The 20,195-nt window shown below is 40.0% G+C and overlaps 1 protein-coding gene across 1 annotated transcript in view; it reads left to right on the forward strand.

Moving 5' to 3' along the window:
* Positions 1–16,888, forward strand: part of NMBR (neuromedin B receptor) — a 28,370-nt gene extending 11,482 nt beyond the window's left edge. The window contains exons 2-3 of the mRNA XM_070952182.1: positions 9,531–9,879; positions 16,487–16,888. Coding sequence (XP_070808283.1) covers positions 9,531–9,879; positions 16,487–16,888 — 751 coding nt within the window. The remainder of the gene's footprint in view (positions 1–9,530; positions 9,880–16,486) is intronic.
* Positions 16,889–20,195: the final 3,307 nt, after the last annotated feature.

The raw sequence follows: 20,195 nt of genomic DNA on the forward strand, positions 1-20,195 counted from the left end.
GGTATCCTGGGGTCATGTGATTACCATTTGTAACTTTCCCAGTTGGCTTCTGACAAGCAAAGTTAATGGAGAGAGCCAGATGTGCCTAGCAGCTGCATGCTTCCCTTAACAGCTTCAGTGATTTGCTTAGCAACTGCAGCAAAAAAGGACGTAAAATGATGTGTAACTCACTCAACAACTGTCTTGCTTAGCAATTGGAATTTTGGGCTCAATTGTAGAAGTAAGTCAAGGACTACCTGTATTGTTAAGATATTAAAATTAAAAAAAGTATAAAAAAGCAGAGGCCTGCCTCTGTTCAAAACCCAAGAAAGAAAACCCTCAACTCCATGTTTGTAGAGAAGAGGTACTTTTATTGAGTTTGAAATGATAGCAATGAAAGAAAAACAAGATCTGAGCCAAAAGGCACAAAAATTACATGTTGAAAGTTTCCCCAAATCCCTCCCCCCCAGGGACCCAGGCTGAATATCCAGTCCATAGTGTCATGTGGAGCACATCTTCAGGTGTTTTTGACCAATTGATATGTCAAGATGGTGACCTTGACTGAGTATAAACAAGTCCATTCGGCTGCGCAGTAGATCAGGGGAGCACCCCTCCCTTTTGGTTCACACACAGACCGTCTTCACTCCAGCTCACTTCCCCACCCAAATGCCAATCTTCCCCAAATCCCATTACTATGGCAGCTGATAGCAAGCAAGCATCAAAGAGGCTGACAATACTATAGAACAGCGGTCACCAACTGGTGGTCCGTGGACCACTGGTGGTCTGTGAGAAAATTTTGGTCCCCAGAAAAATTATTTGCATTTTGTCAGCATCCCAGCACTGACATATAATAAAAGGGAGGAGAAGCCTGAACTTTTGCCTGCTAAATCCCTTTGAAGATTCTGTCTCCTCGGAGATGGGGAGGGGGGAGACATTCCTGTGATCTGACAAAGAAGGAATCAGGAAAGTGACTTGGAAGATAGCCAATGAGAAGCAGAGAATTGGGGATCGGAAAGGGAGGGATTGGGGGGCAAAGGTCAGTACTGACCGCGAAAGAGTCAGGATCAGATTGCTGTGCTTGAATAAAGAGAAAATTTCCTTAAAGCTCGGCAGTTTGGTAGTTCATTTATTTTGAGATAGCATCAAAACCTGACACGTTTTTTATATTGCACTAAATCAGGGGTCCTCAAATTATGGCCTCTGGGCTGGATACGTGCAATGAACATTTGTGTTGCTGCAGAGAGTCTTTTTCAGGGTCTTTTTGTGTGGGTCGGAGGGGGGCAGAAATGACTTTGGGTCTGCTTCAGCCTCCTGGTGCGGGGCTTTGGGCGAAGGCTGGAGGGAAGTGCCGCTGGTTGCGAAGGGCCTTGTTCCAGTAGGGCTGCATCATGGCCTGGAACTGGCTGACTATCTCAGCCTGCTGAGTCTCCAGGCACTGGTATCTGGCCTTGCACTCCCGCAGGTCTTCCCTCTGTTTGGAAAGCCTATGCTCGTAGTCCTCAGTGAGGTGCTTTTGCTAAGCCTCCTTTTCGGTCAGATCCAACTTGAACTGAGCCAGCTGTTTTCCCAACTCTTCCTCATGGTGGCTGCTTAGCTCCAGCAACTGCTTCCTGTTGGGGCCCTAAAGAGCCCGGGCGGGCAGGAGAGGAGTAATGAGTAGAGGCTGGCAAGGTGCCCCTCGATGTGAGTGATATTGAGTTAGCCACGCCCACCCAGTCACATGACCACCTTCCCACGCCCACCCAGCCAGTCATTACGCAGATCATATTAGTGGTCTGCGGGATTTAAAATTATGAATTTAGTGGTCCCTGAGGTCTGAAAGGTTGGTGACCCCTGCTATAGAAGAAGATTGCTACACCTGAATTTAAAACAAAAACAGTGAAAAAAGCAAAAAAGTTAATTACATCATCTCCTTTCCTTCTATTTATATCTTCAATCACAGGCCATCCTTTAGAGATTTCAACTTTGCATCAAACTTTAGTAATTGTTGTTAGTTTCCATTTGAATCCTAAAAACTACATTCCAGATATCTAATCTGCCTCGCTTTGTATACAAGGGAACCATTCTTACTTGAATTTATTTTATATAATTAATTAAAGTTCTATTGTACTCTTTGATTTAGGACCATAATAAGGACCAGAAAGTTCATCATTAAGTCATGTGGTTCTTAAGCGAGACATTATGTTTATGTGACTTGCTACCTCCTCCCAGTTTTTCCATTGACTTTGTTTGTCAGAAGTCGGCTAAGAAGGACACAAATGATGATCATGTGACTGCAGGACATTGCAATTGCCATAAGTGTGAGGATATCCAGGTTGCGATCATGTGTCCCCAGGAGAGCTATGATGGTTGTAAATGCAAGGACCGGTTGTAAGTCACTTTTTTCAATGCTGTTGTAACTTTGAATGGCCACTAAATGAATGGTCATAATTGAGGATTATCTATAGATATATATGCTGTCAATTTGACCATTGGATTATACCTTCTATCTCACAATGTCCTTCCTCCCCACTCCCCGGAAAGCACTAGAGAAAACATATACTTTGAATATATGGTGTTACAGGTTGAAATTCTTGTCTTGTTACATCAACATTTTCTTTGTAAAACTAATCAGAGCTTAAATGAGTTTGTTGATATCTGTTTGTGTCAGATGTAAATGACTTATTCTCTAATGTGTAAATAGTATATGAATGGGGTATCAGGGGTTAACTTATTCTTCACTTCTTAATGTATTCATAATTCACCACTCCCACTTATAGCTCCACCCATTGTATATATAAGGAGCCACCTACACCCTTTTCCTTGCTTCTATCTGTGAATATTCAGTGAATATAGAATGCCTATTGTAAATAAAAGGAAGTATATTTAAACCTTTAACTCTCACTAATTTTATTGAGTCTGATCCTGAAAATATTGCAACAGCTGGTAGCAGAGGATGGTTAATTGACTCAATAAAAAAACTTAAAAAATGTCTAAGAAAGATAGGCCCAACACCAGGGCCTACAGCAAAGAAATGGAAACAGAACAAGAAATAATCAACGAATACACAAATGCAATTTCGAGAGAATCCGAAGAATACACCACTGAAGACGAGGAAATAATAGACGAAAATGATGACCAGGAGGAAATCGAAATAGAGAATAACGAACTCAGGTCAGAGATATTAAAACTATTAAAAAGCCAGAAGAATGATGAAAGCCTCATCGCGAACCTCCAAGAAATGCTGAAGAACAGCGGAGCAGCGAGAGAGAAAAACATCACTAATGAGAAGTCTAAAGACCCAAAAATAGTGAGTGATATGACTGCAGAGAAAGTCATTACGAAAAAGAAAAACAGTGATCCCGCGCGAAATTTTGAATGGCAGCCATCTTGGTTTCAACAGGCCTCCAAGGTGAGCGAAGCAGAGCCAATCAAAATGCTCAATTCAAAATTTCTGGCGCGAAAAACGTTATCAGACAACGAAAATGAAAAAGAAGATTCGAACTCCTCAGAAGAATCAGAATCAGAAAGTGAAGATGACTCAACAAAATCCCAAATAAAATCAGCAATGAAAACACTTTTTGCTGCATTTGGGCCAAAACTAAAAATTACCAAAGAGCCACCGAAGAAGCGAACGAGCAAGCCGATACCTCAAGACCTGCCCGCTCCCATCCTGACTTCGAGAGCGATGACGCCCGAACCCAGAGAGCCTTGTCGATTCCGCCCTACACCACAGACCGAAGCAAGTGCCAACGCCCCCAAAAGAAAAAGAAGAGCAGCCGCCGTCGTCAGAACTCCCAAGGTCGAACCAGAGACCGACTCGTCTGAAGCAGAGCAGAGCGAGCGAGCCGCAATGGAGAGAACCTTCCACGACGACTCCAAAGAAGAAATGGACAACGCGCATGCGCGAAACTACGCAGACGGTCCGGGAAGACATGAACTGGCGAGAGAACCACGCAGACTCGTTGCGAGCATCCCCATGCCGTTTTGCAATTTTCTACACTTGCGAGACCACGGACTACCTCAGGTCGTAAGTAATGGACAAAATAATGTCGGAAATTTACCCAGTGACTTCCCAAAACTAAGGGTTGATGGCATTAATTTGCAAGAATGGTATCAACAGCTCCAGGTTGTCTTTATGAAGGAAAATTTACTATTTTTTATCACTAGTCCCCCAAAAAGACCTTGGACTTTAAAAATAGATTGTTTACACCATAGAGCATTTTTCTTAATAATATCTAGTGTGTCTCCTGCAATGTATCATAGCATCAAACCTAATCTGACTGTTTCAGAAATTATTCAATGCATGTTTAATTTGTTTCACAGCGATAGTGTGGCTACCACCACAAGAATGTCTAAGGATTTCTTTTCATCTAGAGTGAAACCAGGGGTTTCCATAAGTGAGCATTTAATATCTTTAAACAAAATAAGAGCTGAGCTGCATTTGAGGGGGGAGGTGATTTCAGACCAAACAATGAAAAGTGTTATTATCAACTCACTTGATTCATCATGGGACAGTTTTATGTCACATTTAGACACTATCAATCTAGGATATTTATCCATAGAAAGTCTATCCAATAAATTGATAACAGAAGACAATTCAAGAAGAAATCGTTCTAGCAATCACACAGAACACAAACCTTATAGGAAAGTAGCTTTCCAAGAAAAATATAATGAAACATTTAAATGTCACAATTGTGGATCCAGGGAACACAATAGAAGAGATTGTCCCAAAATTTCAAAGGAAAGACATAGGTCAGAATATAGGAACAAATACAATTATAGACAGTCTTCCATAGATAGACATAGATATAGAAGCCCACCAAATTACAAAGAGAATAGAGGGGGCAGAGATAATTCAAAGGATAGAAAATCTGGTTCACTGAATGGATTAAATAAACAAGACAACACTAAAATACAGCAAAATGAGAACAATAATTGGCTTATTGATTCTGGAGCAACTAATCACACCACTAATAACAAAAATATATTGTCTTCATTTACAGAAGATAAATTTGTAATAAAGGTAGCTAACCAAGAAAAGGTTCAAGTATTAGGCAGAGGAAATGTAACCTTGCCTGGTCTAGGAAAAATAGAGGGGGTATTGTTAATACCTGAAATACCTCACAACATACTAAGTGCCATAAAACTAAGTAGTGATTCTGACATTAATATAGTTTTCTCAAAGGGAAAAGTGACTTTGGAGAAGAATAAAATAAATATAGGCACTGTGATGATTAAAGGAGGCCTACCTTATCTGATAACGAAGGAAAAATGGTTGCATAACATTGATTCAAATATGGAAGATTGTATTGAAGCAGATGATGAAAATATTAGTAACAGTGACAATGATGAATGTAAAATATCTCATGATCACGCAGATGCACACAATGAAAAAAAACCAAAAATAGGTAAACCAATTCATGATGAGTGTGCTCACATCTTACATAGGAAGTTAGGACATGCCAGTTTTCCTGTAGTACAAAAAATGACTGAACACGCAGAAGGTGTCAAAATAAAAAATTGTGAAAACTATTTGGAATGCTCAGTATGTAAATCTACAAAACTAAAAACTAGTCCCAGGCCAAGAAAATCTACTAGATCAACTAACAAAATTTTTGACTTAGTACACATGGACTTAGTTGGCCCATTAACTCCATCAATCACCTATAGAAAACGTTACTTCCTGACAATAGTAGACGATTATAGCCGTTATGGGTTTGTTTATACATTAAAACACAAAGATGAAACCTTTCAAAAATTTAAGGAATTTTACAAACGCATAGAAACACAACACAATATCAGAATAAAACAAATTATGACAGATAGGGGATGTGAATTCATGTCTAAAGAATTCTCCCAATGGTTAAAGGATAGAGGAATGCTACATTACACGTCTAGTCCATTTTCTGCATTTCAGAACGGGATTGTAGAGAGAAAGAATTCCACATTACAAACCATGATTAGATGCACATTGGAGGATGCTGGCTTAAGCAAACAATTTTGGTCAGAAGCCTTACATTATTCAAATTACACACAAAATAGAACCTGGTCCAGTATTGTAAATAAGACACCATATGAAGTAATGTACAATAGGAAACCAAAATTAGCACACATGCACATATTTGGAGTCACTGCAGACGTACACATACCTAAGCAGTTGAGAAGAAAGGGAGAAAACGTATCCAGAAGACTCAGATTTATGGGATATGAAACTGGCACCAAAGGGTACAGATTCATTGATAATAATAACAAATTTATAGTTTCCAGAACAGCTGTGTTCCATGAACAGGCCAACTGGTCTAAATTACATCTTAATGAAATATTTCCAAATAAATGTAAAGATACAAAATCTCATGAGAAAGGGACCATAGAAAAACAGGATATCAACAAATATAAAAGCAAAACCAAAACTTGGACAAATAGCCAACACAAAATAAAGACAGACACACTAACAAAAAAAGAAGCCAGATATTTGCATGATAACAATAGCAAACCTGAAAGAGTCATTAGAAACAACAGAAATCAAATGCCAAATAAATACAGAGATTACATAATGCATATGGATGGTGAGCCAATAACACCTAATACTTATGAGGAAGTGTTAAAACTCCCTCGTGAAGAAAAAGAAAAATGGGAATTAGCTATGAAAAAAGAGATGGAAAGTTTACAAGGATTAAATGTATTTACACCTGCAATTGCACCTAAAGATAAAACAATTATTGGTACCAGGTGGGTATATAAAATTAAGAACTTAGAAGGAGGCAATACTCTATATAAAGCTAGATTAGTTGCACAAGGTTATGCACAGAAATATCCGGAGGACTATACTGACACGTATTCCCCCACTGTAAGAACAGAGAGTGTCAAAACAGCTCTAGTGGTAGCATCAGCACTCAATCTTGATGTATTTCAATATGACATACAGACTGCGTATCTACACGCAAAACTAGATAAGGAAATATACGTAAGAGCACCTCACAGTCAATACACCAACAAAAATGAAATTTGGCTGTTGAACAAGAGTTTATACGGATTAAAACAATCTGGTAAAAGATGGTATGATTGTTTAGTAAAAGTACTTAAGACCATGGATTTCAACGCTACCACTGCTGATAACTGTTTCTTTGTCAAAAAGGGTGATGATCACATTGAATTTGTGTTGATTTATGTAGATGACATTTTATATATAGGAAAACACAAAGAGAGAAGAGAAACTTTTGTAAATAAGTTAAATGAACATTTCTCGTTGAAATCTCTAGGTAAAGTGAACAAATATCTTGGTGTTCAAATTAATAAGACTAGAAGGGGATTCAAACTTACTCAGAGAGATAAGATTATAGAACTTTTAAATAAATGCAATTTAAACAATGCCAAACCCTGTGATACTCCTATGCAAACTGATTTTCTTAGAAATACTGATGAATCTTCCCCTGAATTCAAGGATAACACGTTTTATAGATCAATCATAGGTTCACTTCTTTATATATCTAATTGGACTAGACCAGATATCGCCTTACCACTCAATTTATTATCCAGACACGTCAGCAAACCAACAATGTATCACTGGGAAGCTGTTAAAAGAATTTTAAGATATCTGAAAAGTACACTAGATTTTTGCTTAGTATTAGAACCTAGTGATAATAAAGAACCAAAGCTTGCATGTTATGCAGATGCGGACTGGGCTGGAGACACATCATGCAGAAAAAGTACATCTGGTTATATTTTTCTCTTAAATGACTGTCCAGTTTACTGGTATACTGGTAAACAAGAACTAGTAGCCACTTCAACGACAGAAGCGGAATATGTTTGTTTATCCAAAGCTGCAAATAACCTTGTATGGTTTAATGATTTAATTTCAGATGTTTGGAAAAAACCTGCTTTGCCTTTTGTCATGCATGAAGACAATAAAGCGGCCATTGAAATATCTAGATCTGATGCCATTGGACAAAGGTCCAGGCATATAGATATAAAATTTAAACATGTGAGGCAATTATCTCAGGATGGATTTATTAAAGCAGTGCATTGTGATACTTCAGAACAATTAGCTGACATATTGACAAAGCCTTTACCTTCTAAGCAACACAAATATTTAACATCTAAATTGTATGTCTTGTATTGTCCTGAATCAGAATGTAATTGGTGTTGTATAACGAATCGGCATTTAGAGGGGGATTTGTCAGATGTAAATGCCTTATTCTCTAATGTGTAAATAGTATATGAATGGGGTATCAGGGGTTAACTTATTCTTCACTTCTTAATGTATTCATAATTCACCACTCCCACTTATAGCTCCACCCATTGTATATATAAGGAGCCACCTACACCCTTTTCCTTGCTTCTATCTGTGAATATTCAGTGAATATAGAATGCCTATTGTAAATAAAAGGAAGTATATTTAAACCTTTAACTCTCACTAATTTTATTGAGTCTGATCCTGAAAATATTGCAACAGTTTGTTTGCGGCAATAAAAGTCTGATAGTTATTTGCAAGACTCAAGTTGTACTTAAGATCAAATCTAAGAGCTTCAGAAATATTCTCTATCCTTCTCCCCAGTTTTGTTTCACTTCAGCTCCAGATAGCTGATCCAATTTTAGGAACTGTTATCCTGGAATTAGTGGCAAAACATTAACTACTATAAGCTTCCCACCCCCCACCCCTCCAAACCTAAGAAACAAAGAATGCCTTGTTAGATTAGATCAAACTAAGGCTTGTCCACTCCAGTGTTATGGTGTAGTCAGTCATTTGCCTCTGGGCCTGGGCACTTATAAGCAGGTTTTGAAAGTGATTGCATTCATTCCCTTCTTGAGGTATAGTTCCTTACTTGTACACTGACATTTTCATTGCTCTAGTAATAGTAGCACAATTAAAAGGAGAAGCCTTTGGACCAGGGGTGAAATCCAGCAGGTTCTGACAGGTTCTGGAGAACTGGTAGCGGAAATTTTGAGTAGTTCAGAAAACTGGCAGATACCACCTGTGGCTGGCCCCAAAGTGGGATGGGAATGGAGATTTTGCAGTATCCTTCCCCTGCCACGCCCACCAAGCCACACCACACCCATCAAGCCACCCCCACAGAACTGGTAGTAAAAAAAATTGGATTTCACTACTGCTTTGGACCTTTATCATTGTCCAGAATGGATAAAGAGTGCCAAACATTGATCTGATATCTTAAAGCAGAGATGGACTAGAAGTAAGAAATATGAATTGAAAACTATGGCATATCAGCCTTCAAGTTGTATACAGTAATGTCAACACATTTTTGAGCCATGTTAAAAAGTAGCAGAATACATTATATAACACCCCCCAGACCAGAGAAAATTGCATTATATATTTCTCTACCCTAATACAAATAAACCTTTTATGCTTTCCTTCCTTTCACTTTCCCTCCTAAATAAATTATTTCTGTTTAGCCACTTGAACAAAAGTCAGATAACTCCCAGTAGCATATTTTCTGCCTTAACATTTCCCTCAGAATTGAGGGACTCCTGTTTTCTTTCAGCAACAACAACAAAAAACACCCCAATCCACTACTGTCTGAACAATAACATTCATTTTCCTTTCTACATTTTAGGTACAAAGCCATTGTAAATCCAATGGATATTCAAGCACCCAATGCAGTGCTCTGGACATGTATTAAAGCAATCGGCATCTGGATAATTTCCATCTTGCTAGCAGTCCCTGAAGCCGTTTTCTCTGAAGTGGCACACATCAACGATTCAGATAATGTCAGCTTCACAGAATGTATGCGCTATCCCTTGAAGGATGATCTGCACCCAAAGATTCATTCGGTGATGATACTTTTGGTATACCTTCTTATCCCACTCACCATCATTAGTATTTATTACTACCATATTGCAAAGACATTAATGAAGAGTGCACACAATCTGCCAGGAGAATACAATGAACAATCTAAAAAACAGGTAAGTTTTCCAGATCCATGTGAGATTTATTTTAAGAAAGTCTACAAGATAAATGGAATGTTTAGTATACAGGTAGTTCTTGACTTCACAACCACAGTTGGAAGCAGAATTTCTGTTGCTAGGTGTTAAATGAGTCATGTCTGATTTTAAACCTTTTTAGCCATGGTTGTTTGGCAAATCACTGCATTTGTTAAGTGAACCATGTTAAGGAATTCGCAGAGCAACCCATTGAATAGCAAGGGTGTGCACATGGAAGCAATTGAGAGCAGTTGCGAATAAACACAGTCAACACACAGATACACTGAGTTGTGTTTACTTTCAGGAAATAGTAATAAGGCACAATCCAATAAACAGTCCAGGTCATACACAGATAAAGCAGTAGATAGTAAAACAATAGTCCAGGGATAATCCAATAACAAAGTCTTCTTACCAGTCGTTGTAGTCATGCACAATAAACAGTTGCAAACAGAGGCAAACACAACAAAGAGCAGTAAAGAGCAGTAACGATCAGCAAAGAGAAACAAACCATGTTTCAAGCTCCCTCTTAAGGTAAGGTGACCAGACGTCCCGCTTTTGGCGGGACAGTCCCGCTTTTGAGCAATTTGTCCCGCGTCCCGCGGCGTTTTAAAAAAGTCCCGATTTTTCATTCTGCCTCCCAAGTCCCCGCTGATGGCTAGAGGGGAAAAAAAACTGTTTGAACTCTTGCCGCGGGGCTTCAAAGGGCCAACCTACAGCTGATCAGTGTTAAAAAAAAAAACCTTGGTATATTTGCAGCGCAAGGCAGCCCTCCTCTCCTGTCGCTTGGGACTCGGAGCGGTAAACAGCGTCTGGTTCGGGGAGCAGCCGGATTTTGCTCTCCATTGCTCTCTCGGCCCCCTGCAAGCTCTCATCTCTCGAGACGCCCAACCAAAGTTTCCCGCGCCATTTCAGGGAGCGCTCCTCGAGAGACGAGAGCTTGCAGGGGGCCGAGAGAGCAATGGAGAGCAAAATCCGGCTGCTCCCCGAACCAGACGCTGTTTACCGCTCTGAGTCCCAAGCGACAGGAGAGGAGGGCTGCCTTGCGCTGCAAATATACCAAGGTGGAATCCTGATGCCGCCCTTACAGGGGAGAGAAGAAGCCGGATTTTGCTCTCCATTGCAGACACCAGATCGTAATGCACCACCTGCAAAAATGCGAAAATTTCCAAATGTAGCCCTGCCTTCTTACAGCTCTCCTGATGTTCAACTGTTGTCTCTCAAGGAGGATACTTGGCCAGCCTCATGCTTGATGTCTCCCACCTTGGCAGCTTTAAGACTTGTGGACTTCAACTCCCAGAATTCTCCACAATTCCCCAGAATGGGCTCGACGGGAGTTGAAGTCCACAGGTTGTAAAAGAGCCACAATTGCCCAGCCCTGGGCTAGGGTAGGCTAATGCCGCGCGGATGGGAGGCGGGGCAGGGCGAGGGGCGGGCGACCCAGCAATTAAGTTGTGGTTTGGAGGAATATATGGGGGAAATTATTTGGTTTATTATTATTGGTAAATATAATTAATTGATTTGTAAGAAATTGGATTGCATGGAAATAATTGGAATATTCATGTTCATATTGATTAATATACAAAAAAGATAGTTATATAACTAATTGATTTATATTAAAATGTTGAATTTGTATTAAACAACTGTATTACATAATTACATAATTAACCAATGTGAGGATGGATATAAAAATAGATGACAATGGGAAGGGGTATAATATAGAATAGAAGGGAAAAATTGAATTTGATTAAGATTAGAGATGAGGATGAAGGGTAATATTGGTTTTTTTAAAAAATAGATGAGGAATAAATATGGCAAAAAGGAAATATAGAAATTGTAAATTTAATTGAAATGACTAAACGCTGTTTAAATTTGTGAACCAGCCAAATATTCTGTTCAAAGAAAATACATTGTATGTTTGTATGTGTGTTTCTAATTATTGCTATTTATTCATATTTGTTCTCTTTTATTCTTTAAAGTTTAACAATTCATTCTTTATCTTAATATCTTTATATTTGCTTGGGGTTGGCTTTCTTCCCTTTCATCTTTTTTATTGTACAGCAGTCTTTCTCCTCAAACCTACCACCTCTCTCTTTTCTTTCCTTCTTACTTTCTCTTCCCCCACCCTCTTTTTCTCCTCCCTACTTCCTCTTCCTTTCTCCTTCTCCTCCTCTCTTCCTCCCTCTCTTACCCTCACTCCTACTCTAATTTCCCTTCCTTCATCCCTCTCTATTGCTGTATCCTTTAATGCATATAGACTACTCAGAGGGCTGAAAAAGTTATTTTTGACTGGTCCTCGCACTTTTGACCAGTCCTCGAACTTACGACTGTCCTCACATTTTACATTTTTGCCCTATCTTGTCATCATGGTGAAGAGAAGCAGTTGTGAAATGAGTGACATGGTTGTTAAGAATGCTGCATGGGCATAAATGTGAGGATGGTCATAAGTGTGAGGACCAGTCAAAAGTGCGAGGACCTGTCAGAAATGACTTTTTTCAGCCCTCTGGTTAGTCCTTTTGTGCATATGGACTACTCAGAGGGCTGAAAAAGTTATTTTTGACTGGTCCTCGCACTTTTGACCAGTCCTCGCACTTACGACTGTCCTCACATTTTACATTTTTGCCCTATCTTGTCATCATGGTGAAGAGAAGCAGTTGTGAAATGAGTGACATGGTTGTTAAGAATGCTGCACGGGCATAAATGTGAGGATGGTCATAAGTGTGAGGACCAGTCAAAAGTGCGAGGACCTGTCAGAAATGACTTTTTTCAGCCCTCTGGTTAGTCCTTTTGTGCATATGGACTACTCAGAGGGCTGAAAAAGTTATTTTTGACTGGTCCTCGCACTTTTGACCAGTCCTCGCACTTACGACTGTCCTCACATTTTACATTTTTGCCCTATCTTGTCATCATGGTGAAGAGAAGCAGTTGTGAAATGAGTGACATGGTTGTTAAGAATGCTGCACGGGCATCAATGTGACGATGGTCATAAGTGTGAGGACCAGTCAAAAGTGTGAGAACCTGTCAGAAATGACTTTTCAGCCCTCTGAGTAGTCCCTATACACATAGCCATGGCCACCCGGTCACATGACCAGCTAGCCATGCCCACCCAGTCACATGGCCTCCAAGCCACACCCACACAATAAGCCATGCCCACAATGGTGTCCTTCTTACCAATGTTAAAATCTGTTCACCTTACCCTATACACATAGCCATGGCCACCCGGTCACATGACCAGCTAGCCACGCCCACCCAGTCACATGACCAGCTAGCCACGCCCACAAAATAAGCCACGCCCACAATGTCCCTCTTTACCAATGTTAAAATCTGGTCACCTTATCTTAAGGACATTGGCTACAGAGCAAACCAATCAGGACACAGTATGATGCAATACAGCAATACAGTCTTAAAGCTATTTTGAGGGTTTATTTATTGCCAACCCAACAAGTTAGGTAATTATCATTACATAACAAACCACATGGTCATTAAGTGAATCTAGTTTCCTTCCTTGACTTTGCTGGAAGGGAATTGGCTGGGAAGGTCCTATGGTGATCACATATCCCTGGGACACTGCAACCTTCACAAACACGTCAGTGGCCAAGCACCCAAATTTTGAATGTGGGAATGCTATGATGACTGTAAGTGTGAGGACGGGTTATAAATCACTTTTTTCAGTTCTGTTGTAATTTTGAATGGTCACTAAACAAATGCACGCTGCACGCTGCATGCACATACGCAATGTGACCAAACGCATTCTGCGCATGCACGCATGCACTATGCGTACCAAATGTGCACTTTGCATAGAAAAAGCACGCTTTATAAGGTAAGTAGAACAGCGAGGGGGGGGAACAGCTGTGCCGCACTATTTAGATTCGCTAGAAAGCAGGATTTATTCCTTTCTAGCGAATATAAATCGCATGGCACAGCTGATCATCGGAAATACCGGTTTGGAACAACCGGTAGCTTTTTTTTACTACTGGTTTGTCCGAACCTGTGCGAACCAGTAGGATTTCACCACTGGTTACATACTTCTGTTTCTCAGTTGTTATTTAATTCATGTGGTATGGTCTGGATCAAATCCATTCTGTGGGTAATAAAGAATCCTTCATTATATAGGAGGGCAAGAGTGGTGCGGTGGCCTAGAGGTGGAGCTCTCACTTCACAATCAGGAGGCTGTGAGTTCGATCCTAGGTAGAGGCAGATATTTCTCTCTCTGGGCACTTTGAGAATATATCTGCTGAATATAACTCCCCATTGATGACAGGAAGGACATCTGGCCAGTAAACACTCAGCTCCATTCAGTTGCCCAGACTCCACCCCGCAAGGGATTATGGGATTGTTAAAAGGAGATGATGATGACTATATAGGAGGGCAAGTGGTAGATTGGAAAATTCCTATTATTCCTAAAACGGGACATGTTTTTTTTTTTAAAAACAACAACAACAGCACTCCTGACACCAATGGATTTTTGAAAAACAAGTTTTAGGCCTAGTAGAAAGAACTAACTCTCCCATAGGCAGAATGATTCCAAATGAAATCAGTCTACTGTACATTTCTACTTCAGAAAGAAAAGGAAGGTATGAAGTATAAGCTCAGATCTTTCACAGATCAACAAGCAAGGACAATTAATTAAAAAAGAACTAACGCTCAGCCCTGTCTCTCCCTTATTATGAAAAATATTGTTCCTGATACTGCATTTATTTTGTGGTTAATAAACAAAACTCCACAAGACAGAATTCTGATCACATTTGCGATTTCATTAGCATGTCTGCACAGCAGATGTTCTATCAGATCCCTGCAGGCTTTTCTTCTACCCTGTTTCCCCGAAAATAAGACAATCCCCTGATAATAAGCCCAATCGGGCTTTTAAGCGCATGCGCTAAAATAAGCCTCCCCCCAAAAATAAACCCTCCCCAAACACAGAGCTGGAAATCAGGTAAAATGGCAAGAGGAGTCCCATCTTGCTCCACATACCCCAAAATAATAAGGCCACGCGCTTATTTCGGGGTTCAAAAAATATATAAGACAGGGTCTTATTTTCAGGGAAACACGGTAGTTTTGCTTAGCCCCAAGAAATTTCAGTTGTTGCAGGATCTCTAACTTAATGACTTAAATCAGCTTGCATCAATGTAAGGATCTTCTGCAAAAAACCCTTGATTTTAATTGAATACTGATGCATCTCCAGACTTTATACCCAATACCTGTATCGAAGTTTTGTATGCTTGAACAAAGATTAAATTCTCAGCTTGAACAATATACAAAGTGTCCCAAAAGTTAAAGGGCAATGACTGAAATATATCCCCAGTTACTGCAATTTTATTAACATTTAAAATTCACCATCTCCTGCTCATACATAGTTATTGATTTTTTAAAAAATCGATGTCCCTTAATTCTTTTCTCTTTTCTGGTTTGTTGCTAAATTTTAACTGCTCTATAAATTCTGGAGTGCTCTGTATATTCCTTTTTAATATCCTTTAATTCTACTTTCATTATTTTTTAGAAATAACTGAAGGCAGCAAATATATCTAGTACTCTGTCATCCTCTTATTTGCCCCACTATTATAATATATTATAATATATTATAATTATAATTATAATATATTATAATAGGTTGCTATTGCAACCTTGTGAGATGGGTTGGGGTGAGAGAGAATGACTGACCTGAAGTAACCCAGGCAGCTTTCATGCCAAAGTAGGTCTCCTGGTTTCTAGTCAGAATGAGAGCAGTTTAAATAGCCCTTCAAGCATTACTGGGAATAGTTTATAATCCTGTGGTCCACAGATAATTTATGCCCAGCTGTTAAAAGCTTGAGCCTTGAGCAATGGCCCTTATTTTGAGAAAGATTGCTTCAGATTAATCTATTTTGGCAGTTATAATTGACACATGCCCTTTGTGAAGGCCAGATTATTAGATGGGGAAATGGTTTGCACTACACTAAATTAATTTTCTTCAATTGATTGTCCTCTGAAAATGGTGGGATTATTGCTCCAGAATTCTCCAGAGAAACACTATGCTGAGTAGGGAATTCTGGGAGCTGTAGTTCCAATACATCTGGAGAAAGTTGACCTGCCATATCTTCCTGATAAAATATATTGTATGAGTGTGAAAGTGAATGATAGAATCATTCACTATAAGAATGTGAATGACAATTCAGACCTTGATTAAGACAAACGCAGGAAGGAAAGATATTTCTTATCCTCATCCCCCTTCATTCTTCTGGATTTTAATCAATTAAGTTCAGCTGTCAATGGTCCTGGTTAAACAGACCTTGGCAGAATTTGCACTTTGCTTCTCCGGGGAAGCTGATCAAACTACGTGAATGTTGTCACCTTTTTTCAGTTGTCATTGGTAAAATTAAAGATGTGATCAGATTTATCTGCGATAGTATGTGTAGTCTAACCCTGTTTACACAAGGATCTGAGAATATGTGCAGAATAATTGGCATTAAAAGATTTTATTGGGAATTAGCTTTCCTGCTCATCCTTGAACAATGTATTGTGAACCCTGAAAGAAAGCATAGGGTCAGATCAGCTATTTTTTGGGACAGGTCTACTGACCTCAGATTGTTAATCTCTGTTTATTTGTTCACTCTAGATGGAAACTCGAAAACGCCTGGCCAAGATTGTATTGGTTTTTGTTGGGCTGTTTGCTGTGTGCTGGCTGCCAAATCATGTGTTATACATGTATCGGACTTTCAATTATCATAAGATTGACCCATCCATCGGCCACATGGTTATTACCTTGTTGGCTCGAGTGCTGAGTTTCAGCAATTCATGTGTCAACCCATTTGCCCTGTACTTCCTCAGTGAGAATTTTCGGAGACACTTCAATAGCCAACTTTGCTGCTGCAGGATTCATCCTCAGCCAAGGTCTACCAGCTACCTGAACAATTCTTCAGCCATGCGAGTGTCATCATTGGGGAACCATCCAAGGCACACTGTTGCTATGACAACCCTGCTGAATGGGCATACCCCTAAACAAGAGATGTCATTGTGATTAACCAGTGCAACGTCTGACCTCAAAAAGAAATTATTTTAATCATCTTTCTTGTGGCTGGCCTCAGTTCCTTTAAAAAGCCAATAGATCCTAATCTAAGGGATGTCATATCCTGATCTAGGGATAAGTATTTATTAATTATCTTCCTATCACTGTTGTAAGAAATGGAGGCTATTATGTTTTCCTTACTCTCGACTGAAGAAATGCTTCCAAGCTTATTGTCTTAAAAAGTTGAACATAAATGAAGTATGAAAAGGGCATACATGCTCACCTGCCACTTGAAGGGAATTAGTTTAGGTTTCCAGGTGTGTAGATAGCTCTGGAAGTCAGGCATCTCTTTTGTCAAGAGTTTGTTTTTCCAGTCCCACACAAAGACATTGCTGCTTATGTCACCTCTGCTGAACTTAAACAATGAGCTTGGTAAAAATAAAAATGTTACTTGGCTATTCCCTTTCAAATGATTTTATTCAGATTGGATGACGCTCCTAAAGAAGAAGAGCTTGGGGAAAGCATCGTCCAAGTTGTTTGACTAGCTGTTTACAAAGCAGTATGACTGTAGCTGGATCAGGGTCATCCAGGTGCAAATGCCACACCAAGATATTGTGAACTGCATATTTGGAATTAAGTAACACTGAAATGAGCATGAATTCGGGGCAAACTCTGGGAGACAGTGGAAGATAGGTGACCTGGCTTGGTATGATCCATGAGCGAACAATTGGACATGACTGAACAACAACATTGACAAACTGGGCAAACACCCTATATATTTATCTTTTACATTTGCTCTGTACTTCATCTTTTCATTTTACCAGATTAACAGAGTTGGAAGGGACCTTATAGGTCATCTAGTCCAACACCCCGCTCAAGCAGGAGACCCTACACCATTTCTGACAAATGGCAGTCTAATCTTTTCTTGAAAGTCTCAAGAGATGAAGCTTCCACAACTTCCGAAGGCAAGCTGTTCCATTGGTTGATTGTTCTCATTGCCAGTAATTTCCTCCTCATTTCTAGGTTGAATCTCTCCTTGGTCAGTTTCCATCTATTATTCCTTGTCTGGCCTTCAGGTACTTTGGAAAATAGCTTGACCCCCCTCCTCTCTGTGACAATCCCTCAAATATTGGAACACTGCTAACTCTAGGTTATTCAACTTGACTGACCAACAGCAAACAAAGAACACAAAACAATGAACCTGTCATTGAACAAGATTTTGTTGACATCAAAAGACTTGGCTTTACAGCCAGGAAAGCTAAGCACAACTTCTGTGAGATGTTTCACAGCTTGGGAGTGACAGTGGAAAAAGTGCAAGGCCTCAAACTCTGATATTATGCTCATCTTTTTTTTTTATCTGTATCATATATTCCAGGGGTGGGTTCTAAATTTTTTTACTACTGGTTCTGTGGGCATGGCTTATTTTGTGGGCATGGTTTGATGGTCATATGACAAACAATTCTTTAAGATTTAGCAGAGGTACTGGTCTACCAGGCTTTTAACTGCTTGCAGAGCCGTACCAGTCTACCCATTTGTTTTTGGAGCGTTCCAGTCTACCTATTTGTTTTTGGAGTGCACCGGTCTATCCATTTGTTTTTTGGAGCTCACTGGTCTACCACCACACTGCCTTTTACCACTGATCAGCTGTAGGGCGGCCCTTTGAAGCACCGTGTTTAAACAGTTTAAACAGTTTTTTGCTGCTCTGCCACTACCGAGAGCATTGGAAACCACTTTCAGGCAGCTTGGCCTCAATTGCCAATCTACTACCACTGAGCGGATCGGTTCTAGCCGATCAGTTGGGAGGCTTCTTGGCTTCTCAATTGAAAGCTAAGGTGTCTTGGTTTATTTCCCCCTCTTCTTTGTCAAGTGAGCTCTGATTTTTTTCCTTCTAGCAGATCAACTAGGACTCAGGAGGCAGCGAATAGATTGGGGGCGGGGCCAGGCAGAGGTGGTATTTACCGGTTCTCCAAACTACTCAAAATTTCCACTACCAGTTTACAAGAACCGGGGAGAACCGGTAGCAACCCACCACTGATATATTCCCATTGTATGAAGAAGGAAAGCAGTGGTAACCTTAGATGCATTAACTCAGCTACCCATGTAAAGTTTTTACTGCCTGTCCATGTTTGGATCTCAGAAAACTGGAAACTCAGCCTTTTTTTAAAGCTGTATATGGAATCCTTGCATTTTTTAAAATAGGTGGCAGCATGGAGCCAGGGCACCTGATTGCCAAAGCCAGTTTTCTCCTTCCAAAGGATCATCTAAATGGGGAAACACAGATGTGGTAAAAGCAGCTTGAAGATAATTCAGAACTAGGAAACAAGTAGAGGAAAAAAAATCATTATCTAACTTATTCATTAGCCTTTACCTAATGCTAGAGATGATATCAGAGAGGGTGAACTTGATTCTGTTCTGCCCAATTCCTGAACAAAAGAGAAACAATTATTTACTATTTTTTTAAAAAAAATGCAGTCTACTCCTGTGTGTGATCCTCAAAATCTGTCGCATGCCACTTACTTAGGAGCCATGGTTAGAATGCAGTATTGCAGACTAACTCTGCCCACTGCCAGGAATTTGAGCCTCACTGGCTCAAGGTTAATTCAACCTTCCATCTTTCTGAAGTCGGTAAAATGAGGACCCAGATTGATGGGGTTAATATGCTGACTCTGTAAACCGCTTAGAGAATGCTGTACACAGTGCTGTAAAGCACTATGAAGGGGCATATGTGTCTAAGTGCTATTGCTATTGCTACTTTCAGGCGATGTTTTCTTTCTGCCAACAGGGCCCTGTGGACTACTTGAAGCAAGTCCGGGTCATACAGGTCTTCGTTCTTGAAACGGCTTTGAAGAATGTGCGTCTGCGGCCTCTGTGGCTTCTAAAAACTCTGCAAAAGCATACCCTGCTCTTGCATGATGTTTTGAGGCTCCACAGATCATGCCTGAGCAGGGGCCTGTCATATCACTTCCAGTGGGTCCAGAGGCTGCACAAGAGGACATGCCTTCATAGCCTCTGAAAATTGTGCAAGAACAAAGTGTGCTTTTAAGAATAGTTGTTGGTGAGTGGTGGCATGTCACCCAAAATATTGTGGCATGTCACTTTTGACACTCATGTCACAGGGTTTGCCATTCCTGGAGAAGATCATGAGCAGTCATGATCTCTGGCACCTACAATCATGATCCAGCCACCAAATCCATATGCTGAGCAAGCATTTTGCAAAAGGGGAATCATGTGAGTCTCCCTGTCTCTCCACCATTCCCAAACTATGGGAGATTATAGTTTTTATGTCAGTCACAAGATTACCAGAGTTTGCACTAAATCC

Source organism: Pituophis catenifer, unplaced genomic scaffold, assembly GCF_029215685.1.
Source record: "Pituophis catenifer annectens isolate HBS135680 unplaced genomic scaffold, rPitCat1.0.hap2 SCAF_1, whole genome shotgun sequence".
Taxonomy (NCBI): Eukaryota; Metazoa; Chordata; class Lepidosauria; order Squamata; family Colubridae; genus Pituophis; species Pituophis catenifer.